The sequence below is a fragment of the Oncorhynchus gorbuscha genome, linkage group LG10, assembly GCF_021184085.1.
Source record: "Oncorhynchus gorbuscha isolate QuinsamMale2020 ecotype Even-year linkage group LG10, OgorEven_v1.0, whole genome shotgun sequence".
NCBI classification, from domain to species: Eukaryota; Metazoa; Chordata; class Actinopteri; order Salmoniformes; family Salmonidae; genus Oncorhynchus; species Oncorhynchus gorbuscha.
The window spans coordinates 27,334,226-27,354,260 of record NC_060182.1 but is presented as its reverse complement, the minus strand read 5'-3'; the positions used below and the strand labels follow the sequence as shown (position 1 = coordinate 27,354,260).

Genomic DNA, 20,035 nt, shown 5'->3' with positions numbered 1-20,035 from the left:
TGGTCTGTTGTAATATAATAAAAACAGTAGATCTAGCTGGTCTGTCATAATATAAGAGACAGTAGATGTAGCTGAAATGTCATAATATAAATGAGACAGCACGCGACGCAAGTGGTGTGGTAGGCATGTTAGGTTAAATCGAGATTTGGTCATTCCTGAATTATGAATTATTTAAGAGGTGCAATATGGAAAAATTGCTCCACCATTTCTTGGTTGCTGAAATTCTAATAGTTAGGCTAATTTCAGTTTGTGAAAACAAGCACTTAAGAGTGTAGAAAATCATTGTAGCATGTAAACCGCTGTGAAATATATTTGCAACAACCAAAAATAGTGTATTTTCAGCAGTTTGAAGGTGGTGCTCAAAACCAAAAGTAAAAGATGCAAAAACTAAACTTAATAATGGGAAGCATAGAAACACCAAACATAGAACAGATCTATAGCTTTTTAGACTTACTTTCAATTGTTTATTTTAATTGAACCTTTATTTAACTAGGCAAATCAATTAAGAACAAATTATTATTTACAATGACGGCCTACCAGAAGGCAAAAGGCCTCCTTTCAGACTTAGTGTAAGGGGCCGGTGCTGATGGTGGCCGATAACACCCAGCAACAGTCAACAAATAATTATTTGAAAGTTTAATGAGTAAAACCAGCAAATCAAATTGTTTGGGGACAGACTTGGTGGAGACAACCGAGTACTGAAGGTGTTCCTTGGTAAAGATTGCCACTCCACCAACTTTGGAAGATCTGTCTTGCCGAAAAAGGTGATGTGAGGATGACAGATCTATAACTCAAATTTCTATGTACATTTGGTCGGGTTGCCCAAAAAATTACATATTGCAGCTTTAATGTAACAAATAAAAAATTAAAATAATGTTATAGAAGGTAAAGTAAAAATTTTAACTGGTCCGTCAATGCATAGCCTGGGCTATATATTTCTTTATGTTTATCGCGCAGCCCATTTCTAGTCAAAATGACAAATGAGTAATGCCAAATTATCTAAAACTATTGGAGGTGGTTATGGTAGAGAAATTAACATTCAATTCTCTGGCAACCGCTCTTGTGGACATTCCTGCAGCCAGCATGCCAGTTTCACTCGCCCTCTAAACTTGAGACATCTGTGGCATTGTGTTGTGACAAAACTTTGCATTTTAGAGTGGTTGTTTATTGTCCCCAGCACACGGTGCACCTGTGTAATGATCATGCTGTTTAATCAGCTTCTTGATATGCCACATCTGTCAAGCAGATTAATTATCTTGGCAAAGGAAAAATGCTCACTAACAGGGATGTAAACTAATTGTGAAAAAGTTTGAAAAATAAGGTTTTTGTGCATATGGAACATTTATGCAATCTTTTATTTTAGCTCATGAAACATGGGACCAACACTTTACATGTTGTGTTTATATTTTTGATCAGTATAGTTTACATGTTGGCAACGATCCTTTGATTCTACACAAACCCCGCCTGTTCTGCTCCAAGGTTGCACATGCATCGGTTTTGTTGCTAAACAACCAACCCAACTATACACATTCAGTTGATAAAAAACATACATATTTTAGGCAAGCAGCCTAGAAAAAATAAGGAAGGAAAGTGCTGCTATGTTACACAATAGCTCTTTGTAAATAGAAGGTGCTCTTTGGTAAAAGGGGATAATTGTATTTTAAAAAGCAAGGAGGCCAAGACACTTTGTATTTGTATGAGATTTTCAATGGAACAAATGTTTTTTTAATGACACATTTGGCAGCATGGCTTTCTTCAGGAAGTACAAAGATACAGTGATGTCTTTTGAACAAACAATGTTCAAATCAACCCAATTTTATTTATTTATATATAAGCCACCAGATCCAACCCTCTTTCTTGCAGCTGCAAACATTTCTAAAAAACAGTTTCTGCTTTGTCAGTATGGGGCATTGTGTGTAGATTGATGAGGGGAAAAAAATGAAGATTGAAAACTGGAAGAAACTATCTGAATTTCAACAACAAAAAAGCAATGGACTATTCTCCATCCTCCCCTGAATTGGGATATATCATTTTCATTGTCATGGCACACTTTGTTTAATTAAGAGCTATTGATGAGAGAAAACCGAATATCCACCAAATATCCAATATAAAAGTAATTTTACCGGTCTAAAATTAATTAGCTAACAAACCAATAACTGTAACAATGTATTTGAGAAACAAAAAGTGCTCATTGTGCACATTTCTTCATGTTTCCAATAAATATTTGTAGAGGAAATATACACTGAAACAAAAATATAAACAAAAAAATGTCATAGATTTTACTAGGTTACGGTTAATTTAAGGAAATCAGTTCATTTAAATAAATGAATTGGCCCTGATCTGTGGATTTTACATGACTGGGAATATAGATATGCATCTGTTGATCACAGATACCTTAAAAATTATCTTGGCAAAGGAAAAATGCTCACCAACAGGAATGTAAACAAATTTGTTCACAAATATGCATATGGAACATTTATGGGATCTTTTACTTTAGCTCATGAAACATGGAATCAACACTTTACATGTGTTTATATTTTTGTTCAGTATAGTTTACATGTTGGCAACAATCCTTTGATTCTACACAAACCCGCCTGTTCTGCTCCAAGGCTGCACACGCATCAGTTTTGTTGCTAAACAACCCACCCACCAATACACATTCAGTTGGCAAAAAAACATACATGTTTTAGGCAAGTAGCCTAGAAAAGGGAAGGAAGGAAAGTGCTGCTAGGTTGCACAATAGGTCTTTGTAAATAGAAGGTGATGTTTGGTAAAAGGGGATAATAGGATTTTAAAAAGCAAGAAGGATCAAGACACTTCATATTTGTATGACATTTTCAATGGAGAATTTTTTTTTTATGACACGTTTGGCAGCATGGCCTTCTTCAGGAAGTACAAAGATACAGTGAGGTCTTTTGAACAAATGATGTTCCTATCAACCCTGATTTTACATATTTATTAGCCACCAGATCCGACACTCTTGCTTACAGCTGCAATAGGGTCAGACAGCATTCCTGTGTATATTAAGACACCACAAAGTCGGCACGAGGTATGACTCTGAAAATGTACCTCAATCCAGGGATGAGAAAAGCGTTGTGCTCCGAATTGTCCCATTATACCAACTGTTAGACCAAAAAGAATGAACAACTGCTCGTTTAAGTAAACTACTGTTTTTGTCCTCATGCTAACTAGCAGTAGCAACAGCAACCATTATGGAATGGCACATCTCGTTGAACAACAAGAGCCAGGGTTGCCATGTCGGCGGTTTTCCTGAAAAATTGGGCTACTTAACAAAACGATGTCGCGGGTGAAAATGTATTGGCCGCGGGTTTTGGGCTACTTCTAAATTGCATGGAAATTTTAAAATATATATATATTTCACTGTGACCTGCTGCTGAAGACTATCAGGCAGTGAGGCAGCCTGTTTCTGAGTGAGTGAGTGAGTGAGACTGGAGGGCCTGAGCGGTGTGTATGTATTGAGACTGAGCGCTGCAGCAGGCAGCTGAGTCAAGTGAGTGAGAGGAGATAGAAGAGCACATGCGCACATCCTGAAAACCTTTTACCAGTTGTAGGTAGGCTATTTAGATTAGCTGTCTCCGTAATGACATTTCCAACCCCTTTTCCATAAAACCTATTAATGCACTATAACTGATTGCGCATCAATAAATAACAGTGACAAAGCACAGGAAATGCCTGTAGACGCTCTAGAGCGCATTAGATAAATTTGCTTGGAGGTGGTTTAAACTGCATTCTAATGTTGACTTTGCTCATGGAAAACCATATTAAGCAAAGGGTTTCATGCATGCTCAGTTCTTGGGTTTCGAGCGCTGCACGAGTGGAAATTTGAAATGGCAGTTATGCTTCTGTTATGGGGGAAAGTCCACAACGAAACTGACATTAAATGTGGATAATGATACATTTGCATCCGTTGGCTATTAATTTCTATGCCTATGTAGGCTACTGTAGTCTACCATTTTAGAAAATAAATATACTGAAATTACGATATCACTAGAGCCATTGCAAATCAATTTGTGCCACTTGTGTTGCCTACCTGGAGGTGGCAAACGCATTTAATAAATTGCCTATAATAAATCACATTCAATAAATTGCCAGTTTATTGCTGTTGTAGCCTTGTGTTATTATGCAATTGTTAATGGGCAATTTAGTTAATGAAATTGGAAGTTATCGATTGTGATGGTCATAGTTCTATCGCAATTGCCGTTCAGCTGTTTTTAGAATGCATTAGATTGAAGGTAACAGCCAGTCAGATCAGTTAATATCCATATTATGAATATTTGATTAAGTGATTGAAATGACGAACCCATCTTCAGTAGCCTATTCCAGCAGGCTATTGGGCAATGGAAACACTTCTTACCACTAAATCTCCTCGCTATTCATGTTGAATAAATTAGTCTGTCAATTTGAACTAAGCAAGCTGTTAAATCATGAATCTTATATCTTGGCTACTGTGTAGGCTATTTGAAATTAGAAGTAGGCCTATAGGCTACCTGCACCTAGCTAACCAAACCATGGAAAAGTTTAATTACAATCATAAATCCAGGTTTTAGTCAGTAGGCCTAGTCTATGCCTATTGAAAAGACAAGTCAATCTCCCAAATAGGCCATTTATAACGGTTTGTAGTCTGCATATTATTATTAACATCTGGCACATAACGGCACAACGGCCAGAAAATAGCTTAACATTCGTTTTTTAAGTTTAAAAAGGGTGAATTATATTTTCTCTTGCAATATATTTAAATTATTTTATTAGTCACGTTAGCTCCCAATATTAATTATTTTGATGGAAACCCCTAATTTAGCTTCTTATGGTCTTTAGGAGTTAAGTTGAGATTCCTTCTCAATTCGCTCAATAACGTTATGGAGAAAGTGTTTATTGACTAAATATGGCAATTCCCCTCTTGCTGCAGTAAAAAACATTTGGGCTAGTTTTCAAGCCTTGTAGTTGGGTTTTGAGTAGTCATTGGGCTACACATTTTGCTATACTTGGCAACCCTGACAGGCTGTTCGGGCTAACACTGCCATTTCAAAATGGCTGCTGTGCCTTCTGCAACCAAGCATTATGACAAAAAGGACAGGTTTCAGGACAAAACAGAAGTTGTTCAATCTTCGAAGTGTAACAGTTGGGATAATGGGATACCTGGACAATTCGGAGTATAACACATTTCTTATCTCTGGAATGAAGCTCATTTTCTGAGCCATATCTTATACTAGCTCAGTGGAGTTTTAATAGGCTATTAACAGTAATGCTGTCTAACCCTAGTGCAGCTGTAAGCGAGCAGGTCAGATCTGCTGGCTAATATTCGATATATTAGGCAAGCTTTAACATTACATAAAAACATCTTACCGTGCACAAGTCGTTTCATCTCATTATACCTTGACCAAAGGTACACCTTGGAGTCAATCTTGGGTGCTGTAGTGAATGCCCTTTCAGAAAACGTCGGCGACACCTCCTTAAATTTCTTGCCTGCGACTTGTCTGTGATTTGCGGGTGATGGAGAAGTTGGGATGGCTGTGGACCCTGTAGCCTGGATACCCGAATTTGATCCACAACTTTGACCATTTTCGCAGCATTTTCCTATTTGGTTGGTCGGACCTCTAGATGCCACGTTATCATAAGACGCAACAGATGTTTTTAAACCCCTGCAAAGCGAAGCTGCCTTACTTTTCTGCAATAACGCATGGCTAAACTTTCTTATTTTTTGACAGGACATTACTACCTGGCATTTATCAGAGTATCTCCAGAACGTTATCTAATTCAAACCTAAATGTAGGCTACAGTTGATACAGTAGCAACTGAGTCAGATGCACAAGGATGACAGTATATCATCAACAGAGGCTATCTATATACTGAGACGGGTCTCAACGTTCTAACAAAGAGAACAAATATCCGCAAAGGAGGCGGGAACAGGCGGGAATATTCTAGCCAATGAGAGGGCAGATTCGCATGTAAACAAATTCACCAACATAGCCAGGGACACATTCATTTGAAAAACGTTCTTGATTTTTCAGATAGAAATTACATCAAGATAGCCTACGTTATTCCGTATGTCAGGTAGAAATATTCTATATTGAACAAACATGCCCATCTGAACTTTCCAAAAAGTTGCTTCCTGCTGAACATGCTCCAGGCATAAAATAAACCCTGAAACTAGATTACCCACATTCTGGTAGGGGGATGTTCTCTTCTGCACTGTTCAACCAATCCAGTAAATGTGAAGGAGGAGTTAAGATAGAGCGTTGCCACAGAGTTTCTAAACCCATAGGCACAGCATTGTGAGACATCAATAATCACTTGCGAAACAGACTAGGCAGGGATTTGAGAAGTCAATGAGAGAAGTGAACAAGTAAATCAAATCAAATTGTATTTGTCAAATGCACCGAATAAAACCGATGGTTTTAGACCTTACCCTGAAATGCTTACTTACAAGCCCTTAAACAACAATGCAGTTTTAAGAAAATAAGAGTTAAGAAATGATTTACTAAAATGTAAAAAAATAACACAACAAAATAACAATAACGAGGCTATATATAGGGGGTACCAGTACCGAGTCAATGTGCGGCGGTACAGGTTAGTCAAGGTAATTGAGGGAATATGTACATGTAGGTAGGGGTAAAGTGACTGCAAAAATAATAAACAGTGAGTAGCGGGGGTTGGTCAATGCAAATAGTCCGGGTAGCAATTTGATTAATTGTTCAGCAATCTTGGGGGTAGAAGCTGTTAAGGAGCCTTTTGGACCTAGACTTGGCGCTCCGGTATCGCTGGCTATGCGGTAGCAGAGAGAACAGTCTTTGACTAGGGTAGCTGGAGTTATTTTGGGCCTTCCTCTGACACCGCCTAGTATAGAGGTCCTAGATGGCAGGAAGCTCGGTCCAGTGATGTACTTGGCCGTACCTACTACTCTCTGTAGCGTCTTATGGTTGGATGAAGAGCAGTTGCCATACCAGGCAGTGATGCAACCGGTCAGGAGGTTCTCGACGGTGCAGCTGTAGAGGTTTTTGAGGATCTGGCGACCCATGCCAAATATTTTCAGTCTCCTGAGGGGAATAGGCATTGTCATGCCCTCTTCACGACTGTCTTGGTGTGTTTGGACCATAATAGTTTGTTGGTGATGTGGACACCAAGGAACTTGAAGCTCTCAACCCGCTCCACTACAGCCCCATCGATGTGAATGGGGCATGTTCGGCCCTCCTTTTCCTCAAGTTCCCGACCAGCTTGTTTGTCTTGCTCACATTGAGGGAGAGGTTGTTGTCCTGGCACCACACTGCCAGGTCTCTGACCTCCTCCCTGTAGGCTGCCTCATCAGTCGGTGATCAGGCCTACCAACAACTTTATATCGAAGGAGGGCCTTTGATTTGACGGACTGTACATGAGCAGTTCGGAATGAGATGACCATTAGACCCAATGATGTGTTTCTGCGCACGAGCTTAGCTAGCCAACGTCGCCATGACATCGCCTACAAGTGTGATTGCCGTAGTCTCAAAACAGTCTGAATTAATCTAAAATAACTCAAGAAATCTGTCATTAATTTAGAAGTTTTTGCTATGGAGATCTTAGGGCATCAGACTAGGGTGTTTGGTGCCGTATTTCTCAAGTGAAAGAATGTGCATGAGGACAGGCACTTCATAGAAGAATCCCTACTGTTGACCAATCGCTGACGAGGGCGCGTAGACTTCGGCTGCCGACTTTGGCTGATTAAAAATCCCTTGCCGAAGTCACAATGTCATCATAATATATGCACAAACTGTTCCGAAATGTTTCGGCTGGGAAGCACGTGGACTCCTTTAGTCCTTCCAGGTCATTCACACCTTGTCCAGTGGGGAATCAACAAGCAATTGTCTGGACTTCACATAGCCTTGGGAGTTGCAGGATTGGTGCAAATTTTACAAGTCTGTGGAACATTTTCACAACTCCAAGCACAAAAATCAAATCAGCTCATCAAAACTTTAAGCACATTTTCAATTGACTGAGTACAACAAAACACATTCCCAAAGTCACATGTTCACTGCACCTAATCACTCTTTCAATTTGGATACATATTCAGCCTAAGTATCAGTTTTTCAAAATTCAATATTCTCTAGACTTTTTAATTAAGTATTACTTAATCAAACTGCCCAAACGTACAGTGAGCTCTTAAAGTATTGGAACAGAGACATATTCATTATTTGGAGCTCTGTACTCTATCACTTTGGATTTTAAATGATACAATGACCATGCGATTAAAGTGCAGACTGTCAGCTTTAATTTTTGGTTATTTTCATCCATATCGGGTGAACCATTTAGAAATTATAGCACTTTTTGTACATATTCTCCACATTTTAGGGGACCAAAAGTATTAGGACAATTCACTTACGCGCAGTAGCAAATTACTTATATGTGTATGAAAGTAGTCAAAAGTTAAGTATTTGGTCTCATATTCCTAGTACACAATGACTATATTAAGCTTGTGACTCTACACATTTGTTGGATGCATTTGCTGTTTGTTTTGGTTGTGTTTCAGATTATTTTGTGCCCAATGGAAATGAATGGTAAATAATATAGTGTGTCATTTTGGAATCACTTTTATTGTAAATAAGAATAGAATTTGGTTCTAAACACTTCTACAGTAAGGATGCTACCATGATTACGGACAATCCTGCATGAGCCGTGAATAATGATGAGTGAGAAAGTTGCAGAAGAACAAATATGACCCCCCACCCCCAACCCCCCAAAAATGCTAACCTCTCATCATTATAATAAGCATTAGCATTTTGGGTGGTATGATATTTGTGCGTCTGTAACTTTTTCTTTCATTATTACTCACGATTCATTCAGGATTATCTATAATCATTGTAGCAATGTTTTCACTTTGTCATTATGGGGTATTGTACAAGCAAGCCAAAGACCTGTGAGTCCAAATGTGCACTTCACATTTCCATATCAAAAACTCATGTCATATACAGTGTCAATATTTTCTATCATTGTTTGATGTACAGTTACAAGATGACATGGCACCATACCTTGAGTTGTTCTGAGCCTATGAGCCCATGTTTGTCTATTGGGAAGACAATTTACCGCAGAACACACACATGACTGCAGTCCTTTCAATCCACACCAAAATTACAATCTGTTTCTCTGAATTTCCACATTATGATCATATTTTATAACCTTTTGAGTCAAAGTACATTGAAATGACTTAGGAACTGATAGGTGTGTAGCCACTTGGACACACCAGTTAGTCCACTCACTCAAAACCGGGTCATTTTTTGTTTTATGTTGCACAGACCCAAGTTTTCCAGGAATATTGCTATCATGTTACTGATGGTATTTTCAGATTTTGTTATCAACAAATGCAGCAAAAAGTACAGTACATGTAAAATGCATGTAAAAATCAACAGTGTAATGTTTGGATTCAGTCTTGTGTCCGGTGAACTGTTGTGTCCTCAACTTTGGCCTAATAATATTCCCATAATCTCCAAACTGTTCCCTTTCAATTGCTACCATGCATATGTTTTTCATATTTATTCAGTAAGAAGCATTTCAATTTAGCCCTATCATATAGGCAAATTCCCACGAGTGTAAAGGGTTAAGGACTATTCGCATGTGTAAAATGTATGCAATACAATACATAACCATATGGGGCGGCAGGTAGCCTAATGGTTAGAGCGTTGGGCAAGTTACCGAAAGGTTGCTGGATCGAATCCCTGAGCTACCTACCTACCTAAAACTCTGTTGTTCTGAGCAAGGCAGTTAATCCACTGTTCCCCGGGTGTTGATTAAGGATGTAGAGGCAACCCCCGCACTTCTCTGATTCAGAAGGGTTGTGTTAAATGTGAAAGACGCATTTCAGTTGAAGGCATTCAGTTGTACAACTGACTAGGTATCCCCCTTCCCCACAGTATCTAAGGCTGCATATACTGACACTGTATAATATTGTATTATAAGTATATATTAAGAGTTTACATGTTTTTTTATACAAGTCTCTGGTGAATATTGAGAATATGTTCATATATTTGTCTCCCAATTTAATCTGATGGTTAAAAAGCACTTGTGAGTTGTAGACATGTTTTACATCTTATCCATTCATTTTTTAAATACTTTCCCGAACTGGTCCACCATGGGAATCAATCCCACAACACTAGCATTGCAAGTGCAATGCTCTACTAACTGAGCCACACTGGACCCAGATGTATTAAAGTGTTATCGGAATTGTTGTCCACATCAACAACAAACTAGAATGGTCCAAGCACACCAAGACAGTCGTGAAGAGGGCACAACAAAGCCTATTCCCCCTCAGGAAACTAAAAAGATTTGGTATGTGTCCTGAGATCCTCAAAAGGTTCTAAAGCTGCACCATCGAGAGCATCCTGACCGGTTGCATCACTGCCTGGTACTGCAATTGCTCGGCCTCTGACAGCAAGGCACTACAGAGGGTAGTGCGTACGGCCCAGTACATCACTGGGGCTAAGCTGCCTGTCATCCAGGACCTCTACACCAGGCGGTGTCAGAGGAAGGCCCTGAAAATTGTCAAAGACCCCAGCCACCCCAGTCATAGACTGTTCTCTCTACTACCGCATGGCAAGCTGTACCGGATTGCCATGGCTAGGACAAAAAGTATTCTCAACAGTTTTTACCACCAAGCCATAAGACTCCTGAACAGGGAATCAAATGGCTACCCGGACTATTTGCATTGTGTGCCCCCCCCCAACCCCCCTTTTTACGCTGCTGCTACTCTCCGTTTATCAAATATGCATAGTCACTTTAACTATACATTCATGTACATACTACCTCAATTGGGCCGACCAACCAGTGCTCCTGCACATTGGCTAACCGAGCTATCTGCATTGAGTCCCACCAACCACCTGCCAACCCCTCTTTTACACTACTGCTACACTCTGTTCATTATATATGCATAGTCACTTTAACCATATCTACATGTAGATACTACCTCAATCAGCTTGACTAACCGGTGTCTGTATGTTGCCTCGCTACTTTTAGAGCCTCGCTACTGTATATTGCCTGTGTTTTTACTGTTGTTATATTTCTTTACCTACCTATTGTTCATCTAATTCCTTTTTTTTGCACTACTGGTTAGAACCTGTAAGTAAGCATTTCACTGTAAGGTTGTATTCGGCGCACGTGACAAATAAACTTTGATTTGATTTGATTTATTGTCTCTCCTGTGAAATACTCCATTCATGTCAGGCCCTTTCTTTAAAAAATAATCATGTTTGGTGGTGTTTAAATCACCCCAATTGTCTGGTTATAAATACATTAACCGTGATTGGGATCATTTTAAATCCACATCTCTACTATTAATAAAATATTTTGGAATAGGAGAAAGTAAATCTTACCAACACACCGAACCTCAGTTCCATCACAGACATTTGGGCACCATGACCTGACAACCAACCTATTGTGTTGCTGATGTTACAAACATTAAGTCCGACCATTTGGTCTGGTCAAAGAGCAGAACAGCCCTTTCAAATGGATACATCCTCTCAGCCTTGATTGCCGATATTCAGCAAAGACCCCCCCCACCCTCCATACAGATCAAAGTACATTTACATTTACATTTAAGTCATTTAGCAGACGCTCTTATCCAGAGCGACTTACAAATTGGTGCATTCACCTTATGACATCCAGTGGGACAGTCACTTAACAATAGTGCATCTAAAACTTAGGGGGGTGGGGTGAGAGGGATTACTTAACCTATCCTAGGTATTCCTTAAAGAGGTGGGGTTTCAGGTGTCTCCGGAAGGTGGTGATTGACTCCGCTGTCCTGGCGTCGTGAGGGAGTTTGTTCCACCATTGGGGGGGCCAGGGCAGCGAACAGTTTTGACTGGGCTGAGCGGGAGCTGTACTTCCTCAGTGGTAGGGAGGCGAGCAGGCCAGAGGTGGATGAACGCAGTGCCCTTGTTTGGGTGTAGGGCCTGATCAGAGCCTGGAGGTACTGAGGTGCCGTTCCCCTCACAGCTCCGTAGGCAAGCACCATGGTCTTGTAGCGGATGCGAGCTTCAACTGGAAGCCAGTGGAGAGAACGGAGATCATGGCGACCCCAGAGTTATATAATTGTATTACCTCCTGCTATGTCCTTCTTGTAAATCACGAGGCGTGAAATACCGTTTGACAGAACAAATCCCACGTCAACTACTTGGGCAATGTGTTTAGGTTGACTTATGACTTCTTCCACTTCAGTAAAACGTCAACAAATCAAATTGTATTTGTCACATGTGCCGAATACAACAAGTGTAGACCTTACAGTGAAATGCTTACTTACAAGCCCTTAAATGACAAATGTGTGTAGAAATAGGCTGGATGTTAAGGTCTAACCAAGCCCCTACCAAAATGTGCCCTGAAATGCCAGAAATCTCTTCTCACTGTCCTCACTTTCACAAGGTAAGCCAACTCCTTATTCTTGATCATTGTATTTGAGAAAGATATTCTAATTGTAAAAACAATTAGCATGATGTCAAATATTTTATTGCAGAGAACCATCTTGGTCTCACACATGGCTTAACCCTGGAGCATGAGGGCACAACATGTTATGTGTTGGTCCCATGTTTCATGAGCTGAAATAAAAGATCCCAGAAATGTTCCATACTCACAAAATCCTTATTTCTCAAAAATGTTGTGGACAAATGTTTTTACATGTAACGGTTGTCGTCTGGAGATAGAGAGGACCAAAGCACAGCGTGGTTCGTGTTCATATTTTTAATGGAAAACTGAACACACAACCAAAACAGTTCTATCTGGTACAGACACACAAAGACTGAAAATAACCACCCACAATCCCCAACAGAAGACAGGCTACCTAAATATGGTTCCCAATCGGTGACAATGACTAACACCTGCCTCTGATTGAGAACTATATCAGGCCAAACAAGAAACCCAACCTAGAAACACAAAACATAGAATACCCACCCAACTCACGTCCTGACCAACTAAAACAAAGAAATAACACAAGAACTAGGGTCAGAACGTGACATTACATCCCTGATAGTTAGCATTTCTCCTTTGCCAATATATTATTTATTTATTTGACCTGTATTTAACTAGGCAAGTCAGTTAAGAACAAATTCTTATTTACAAAGACAGCCTACACCTGCCAAACCCAGACGACGCTGGGCCAATTGGGTGCCGCCCTATGCGACTCCCAATCACAGCTGGTTGTGATACAGCCTGGATTTGAACCATGGTGTCTGTAGTGACACCTCTAGCACTGACACACAGTGCCTTTGACTGCTTCACCACTCGGGATAATCCATCCACCTGACATGTGATGCTGATTAAACAGCATGATCATTGCACAGGCTGTATCATCATCCAGGCTGTATCACAACCAGCTGTGATAACCTTGTGTTGGGGACAATAAAAGGCCACTCTAAAATGCGCAGTTTTGTCACAACACAATGTCATAGATGTCTCAAGTTTTGAGGGAGCATGCAATTAGCATTCTGACTACAGGAATGTCTACCAGAGCTGTTGTTCAGTTCTCTACTATAAGCCTCCTCCAACATTGTTCTAGAGCAGTGGTTCCCAAACCTTTTATAGTGTCGTACCCCTTCAAACATTCAACCTCCAGCTGCATACCCTCTCTAGCACCGGGATCACACTATACAATACACACTATACACTACACACTATACAGTTCATTTATTAAACATAAGAATGAGTGTGAGTTTTTGTCAGAACACGGCTCGTGGGAAGTGACAAAGAGCTCTTATAGGACCAGGGCACAAATATTAATATAATAATAATCAATAATTTTGCTCTTTATTTAGCCATCTTACATATAAAACCTTATTTGTTCATCAAATGAATTACTTACCACAGGTTAATGAGAAGGGTGTGCTTGAAAGGATGCACATAAATCATTTTCCACTCTGAGCACAGCCCAATCCGGAAATCTGTCAGTGGCTTCTGATTAAATCTAATTTTCACAGAACCCCTTGTTGCAATTTCGAGGAGGCTCTCTTGTTCAGATATCGGTAAATGGACTGGAGGAAGGGCATAAAAGGGATAACGAATCCAGTTGTTTGTGTCGGGAAAGTACCTGCGGAATTGCACACCCAGCTCACTTAGGTGCTTCGCTATATAACATTTGACATTGTCTGTAAGTTTGAGTTCATTTGCAAATCATACAATGATAGAAAGACCTGTGTGTTGTTCTTGTTAATGCAGACACAGAAGAGCTCCAACTTCTTAATCATAGCCTCAGTTATGTTCCGCACATTGAATATAGTTGCGGAGAGTCCCTGATAGCCTGAAGGAAGCTACCTCGAGGAGGACTGCCCAGGCTGTTCCTCCAAAACTCCCTCCAAAACTGGTGACCTAGACTCAGGTCATTCATGCGATAAAAAACATCACCCAGTTAGGTCAGTCATGTGAGAAACTCGTCATCATGCGAGCGTTCAGGCAAGTGAAAATGATGGTCAATAAAGAAAACTTTAAGCTCGTCTCTCAATTTTAAAAAAAACGTGTCATACTTTGCCCCTTGATGACCAGTGCACTTTTGTATGTTGTAAAAGTGTTACATGGTCCCTGCCCATATCATTGCATAATGCAGAAAATACACAATAGTTCAGGGGCCTTGCATTTAACAAAGTTAACCATTTTCACTGTAGTATCCAAAATGTCTTTCAAACTGTCGGGCATTCCCATGGCAACAAGAGCCTCTCGGTGGATGCTGCAAGAGCCTCTCGGTGGATGCTACCCTAGTGGCATCTGGAGCAACTGTTTTCACGCGCATTACCACTCAACTATGTTTCCCTGTCATGGCTTTTGCACCATCAGTACAGATACCAACACATCTTGACCACCAAAGTCCATTTGATGTCACAAAGCTGTCCAGCACGTTAAAAAATATCCTCTCCCGTTGTCCTGGTTTCCAGTGGTTTGCAGAAGAGGTCTTCCTTAATTGACCCCCATAAACGTACCGAACATTACCAGGAGCTGTGCCAGGCCCGCGATGTCTGTTGACTCAGCCAGCTGTAACTAATAGAATTCACTGGCTTGTGTGCGAAGCAGCAATTGTTTCTAAACATCTCCTGCCATATCACTAATACTTGTGAAACAGTGCTGTTTGATGAAGGCATTGTCTGTATAGTTTTTTGGGCCTTTTCCCCCAGCATTGTCCCAGCCACAACTGCGGCTGCAGGAAGAATTAAGTCCTCCACAATAGTATGGGGATTGCCTGTCCTAGCCACTCGGTAGCTCACCACATAAGACGCTTCTAGCCCCTTCTTATTAATGGTATCTGATGCTTTTATACATGTCTTACTACTCAAAGGTCATCTTAATTCTCTGTAAAAATAAACTCCTGTGGCTTATTTTGCAAATCATTTTTTTCCTGTGAGAGAGTAACTTTGGATTTGTTTTCAAATTCATTGTGAGTCTGTGTAATCTGAAGGAAATATGTGTCTCTAATATGTCCATACATTTGGCAGGAAGTTAGGAAGTGCAGCTCAGTCTCCACTTAATTTTGTGGGCAATGTGCACATCGCCTTACTTCTCTTGAGAGCCAGGTCTGCCTACGGCTGCCTCTCTCAAGAGGAAGGCTATGCTCACTGAGTCCGTACATAGTCAAAGCTTTCATTAATTTGGGTCAGTCACAGTGGTCAGGAACACTGTGTACTCTCTGTTTAGGGCCAAATAGTCAAGTAATTATCTTTTTGTTTTATCATGTTTTGTCCTGGGACTCTTTAAAATGTGTATATATATATATATATATATATCACCTTTATTTAACCGATAGGCCAGTTGAGAACAAGTTCTCATTTACAACTGCGACCCGGCCAAGATAAAGCTGTCACGACTTCCGCCGAAGTCGGCTCCTCTGCTTGTTAGGGCGGAGTTCAGTGGTTGACGTCACCGGCCGTCTAGCCATCACCGCTCCATTTTTCATATATCAATTTGTCTTGTCTTGTTTCCATACACACCTGGTTTTCATTTCCCCAATTAAGCTACTTGTATTTAACCCTCTGTTTCCCATCATGTTTTGTGTGTAATTGTTTCTTGTTGCTGTGGTGTCTTTTGACACGCTTTAATTTTGTTATGTTCTGTGTTTTTTGAGCGCATTTTATTTATGTTGTGCTCCCATTTTGGAACATTAATAAATTGCGCCTGTTTATATCACACTAATCTCCTGCACCTGACTTTGCCTTTTTACACACACTGACAGAATTACACACCACCACACCAATGCAGTCAGCAGGAGCAGGTACCCCGGTTAGAGGAGTCGAGGAGCGCGTCCAGGAACATTCGGCCATATTACAACATCTTGGTGCCATGATGGATCGTGTTTTCCAGACCATGGACCGCTGGGAGAGACAGGAAGTCTCTCCAGTGCCTCGACCAATACATTCAGGGTTATCTCCATCCATCCCACCTGGAGAGAGTTCCAGTGGGAAGCGTCTCTCCCTTCCTAGGGAGTATGATGGAACAGCAGCACAGTGCCAGGGATTCTTGTTACAACTGGACCTCTACCTGGCCAGTGTGCACACAACTCCCCCTTGGAGGGGAGGGAGTGGCCGCCCTCGTCTCCTGTCTCACAGGAAGAGCGCTGGAGTGGGCACTCTGGCGTTGAGGCAACAGGCAGGGCACTCTGGCATCACCCCAGGTGAGTTTGCACCACACTCATCCAGAGTCCTCTGTTGATCAACTGTTTGTGCCTGTTTGTTTCCCTGAGTTTTCTCCCACATTCCCAGAATAAGGAGCTCATTGATTCAGGTGGAGCTGGGAATTTTATCGACAGAGCATTAGACATTAGGTTAGGGATCCCTATTTTTCCCATAGTTAGACCCTTCCTGTTACACGCTCTAGATAGTCGACCATTAGGGTCCGGACTAATCAAGAAGGCCACCATCTCTTTGGCCATGGTTATGCAGGGGAGTCATGAGGAGAGAATCAGTCTCTTTCTCATTGACTCTCCTGCCTTCCCTGTGGTACTAGGCCTTCCTTGGTTAGCTCTACATAACCCCACTATTTCCTGGCAACAGAGGGCTCTCACGGGGTGGTCGCGAGAGTGCTCAGGGAGGTGTGTAGGGGTTTCAGTTGGTGCTACCACGGTGGAAAGTCCAGACCAGGTCTCAACCGTGCACATCCCCCCCAGAATATGACGATTTGGCTAAATTACCACCTCATCGACGGGGGGATTGTGCGATAAATCTCCTGGCAGATGCTGTGCTTCCCAGGAGTCACGTGTATCCCCTGTCGCAAGCGGAGACGGTGGCTGTGGATACATATGTCTCTGAGGGGTACATTCGGCCCTCTACTTCACCCGCCTCCTCAAGTTGCTTTTTTGTGAAGAAGAAGGATGGAGGTTTACGCCTGTGCATTGACTATAGAGGCCTCAATCAAATCACGGTGAAGTACAGTGGGAACTGCAGTGGGGTAGACAAAATAAATTAAACCTTTAAAAAATGTTTTAACAAAACATTTAAAGTACATATTATTGTATGGGACAATATACAAATATTTTTGAGAAAGATCAATGCAATTTTATTTAGTAAATGTTTTATTGGTTTATTTTAATTTTAATAAGAGATGAAAATGTTAATAATTTAAGGTTATTTGTTGTGGTAAAACTGAACTGAACAAAAATATAACATGCTACAATTCCAAAGATTTTACTGAGTTACAGTTATTATAAGGAAATCAGTCAATTGAAATAAATAAATTAGGCCCTAATCTATGACTGGGCAAGGGCGTAGCCATGGGAGGGCATAGGCCCATCCACTGGGGAGCCAGGCCCTGCCAATCAGAATTTGTTTTCCCCCACAAAAGGGCTTTATTACAAACAGAAATACACCTCAGCACCCCATCAGATGATCCCACAGGTGAAGAAGTCGAATGTTGAGGTCCTGAGCTGGGGTGGTTACACGTCGTCTGCGGCTGTGAGGCCGACTGGACGTACTGCCAAATTCTCTAAAACAACATTGGAGGTGGCTTATGTTAGAGAAACAAACATTCAATTGTCTGGCAACAGCTCTGGTGGACATTCCTGCACATCATTCCTCACATTTTAGAGTGGCCTTTTATTGTCCCCAGCACAAGGTGTACCAGTGTAATGATTATGCTGTTTAAGCAGCTTCTTGATATGCCACACCTGTCAGGTGGATGGATTATCTTGGCAAAGGAGAAATGCTCACTAACAGGGATGTAAACACATTTGTGCTCGAAATTTGAGAGAAATACGTTTTTGTGCATATGGACATTTTCTGGGATTTTTTATTTCAGCTCAAGAAACATGAGACAAACACTTTACATGTTGGGTTTTATTTGATTTTTTTCAGTATAAATGTACCAATTTTAAGGTTGTGTCATTCGAATGTGGGTGGGTTGAGGTTGCGAGACTTTCTTACAATAAAAACAGTGTCCTGTCCCTCTCAGCTGGATGCTTCTAGAGACCCACCTAATTTCTCTCTCTGTGTGTGTGTGTGTGTGTGTGTGTGTGTGTGTGTGTGTGTGTGTGTGTGTGTGTGTGTGTGTGTGTGTGTGTGTGTGTGTGTGTGTGTGTGTGTGTGTGTGTGTGTGTGTGTGTGTGTGTGTGTGTGTGGCGCCACACAGGTTTTACTGGTTTTACTGCTACTTTTCTCTCTGATTTGGCCCTGCCGTACATACTTACACATGTTTGTGTGTGTGTGTGCTTGTCTGTGACTGCCTTAGGGAGGAGCTCTCTCTCTCCTTTTTCCTCTGTTCCTCATTCGTTCTTTCTGTCTCTCTGTGTGTATTCTTTGTAATGCTTTAGTTAATGTGTATGTGTGTTTAGATTAAGGGATTTTAGACGTCTCAGTCGTTCTCTTTGCTTGTTCTTTATTTCTTCTCTCTCTCTCTCTCTCTCTCTCTCTCTCTCTCTCTCTCTCTCTCTCTCTCTCTCTCTCTCTCTTTCTCTCTCTCTCTCACTCATTTCTCAAATGTTCTTTCCCTCTCTGTGCTACAGCTTTCACCATGGCACAGCAACAATATTACTTTCCCAGCAGAAAGACTGGCTATTGCAGCATGGGCAAAGTGGCAAAGCCAGAGAGCAACGCCAAATAACTTGTTAACAGGCAATATGCATGCATGTAAAACATAAACAAACAAAGCTCTACCGCACCTCAAACTGTGAATATTGGTGGAAAAATGTCTGCATAATATTAATATTTTATTTAACAACGCCAAAAAAGGATTATTCCCAAATCCAAACATATTTCCTTCCCTAGCACCGTTCTTTAGGCCTAAATGCGGTAGAAAGGAATGCTTTGTAGTATGAAAAAGAACCTTGAGCTTTACCAGCTGCTTCAACTCTGATCCCTCTCAGAAATCTCTGTTTGTGGCAGAGAAACTGAGTTTTTTTTAGGTTGGAGGCTCAGCGAGGTTTGGAGGGGGAGGGGGAAGGGGAAGTTGGATATTCGAGGAGGGGAAGGAGAATGGTCTCAATGGAAAGGAGCATGAAATGTGACTGTGTGTTTTTGTGTTTGTGCATGTGTGTCTGCACTACTTGGTGTGCATGTGCGTGTATGCAAGTGGGTGTGTGTTCGTGTGCGCGTGCGCGTGTGTGTTCGACCCTGGGTTGCTTTTGGAGAACACCGGAGATCTTTACGGCTCCTATCCCACATGGCCCTGGCTCCCGATCAAAGCACAAGGCCCATGGGCTGTACTTCACACTGGAAGAATTTCTGTTTAGCTACACGAAAGCTACCCTAAAAATATGGTTTACCGAACTAAAGTTACTTTGAAAAAGTAGTTCACTACACCCAAACCAAATTATCATAACTAAATCTGAAGTGTCATAGAATACAAATTGTGAGAACAGATCACATCACTCTGCAGTCAGATGTTAACAGGATATTACACACAAAAGCTATGTTTCAAGTTAGTATTAGGAAGGTCTGTTGTCGAAAAAGAAAGGAATTTCTTGCCTACTTCACCAATATTTTATTTTTTTCTGCAAAAAAAGTAGTGTGTAGTTCCAGTAATTAGCTACACCACTACATGGCAAAAAAGTAATCAACTACTGAAAATATGACCAAGATTTGAATTTAGTTGAACGACC

The 20,035-nt window shown here is 41.0% G+C and overlaps 1 protein-coding gene across 5 annotated transcripts in view; it reads right to left on the bottom strand.

Moving 5' to 3' along the window:
- LOC124045789 (5'-nucleotidase domain-containing protein 2-like) overlaps window positions 1-5,894 on the bottom strand; it is a 33,448-nt gene extending 27,554 nt beyond the window's left edge. For 2 of the 5 annotated variants that reach the window (XR_006840904.1, XM_046365418.1), the window contains exon 1: window positions 5,365-5,894. Coding sequence is in view for 3 of the 5 variants with exons in the window: in XM_046365418.1 (XP_046221374.1) it covers window positions 5,365-5,731 (367 nt within the window). In the remaining 2 variants the exon portion in view is untranslated. The remainder of the gene's footprint in view (window positions 1-5,364) is intronic. The other 3 variants (XR_006840905.1, XM_046365419.1, XM_046365417.1) reach the window with 3 other exon arrangements.
- Between the last annotated feature and the right edge of the window lie 14,141 nt (window positions 5,895-20,035).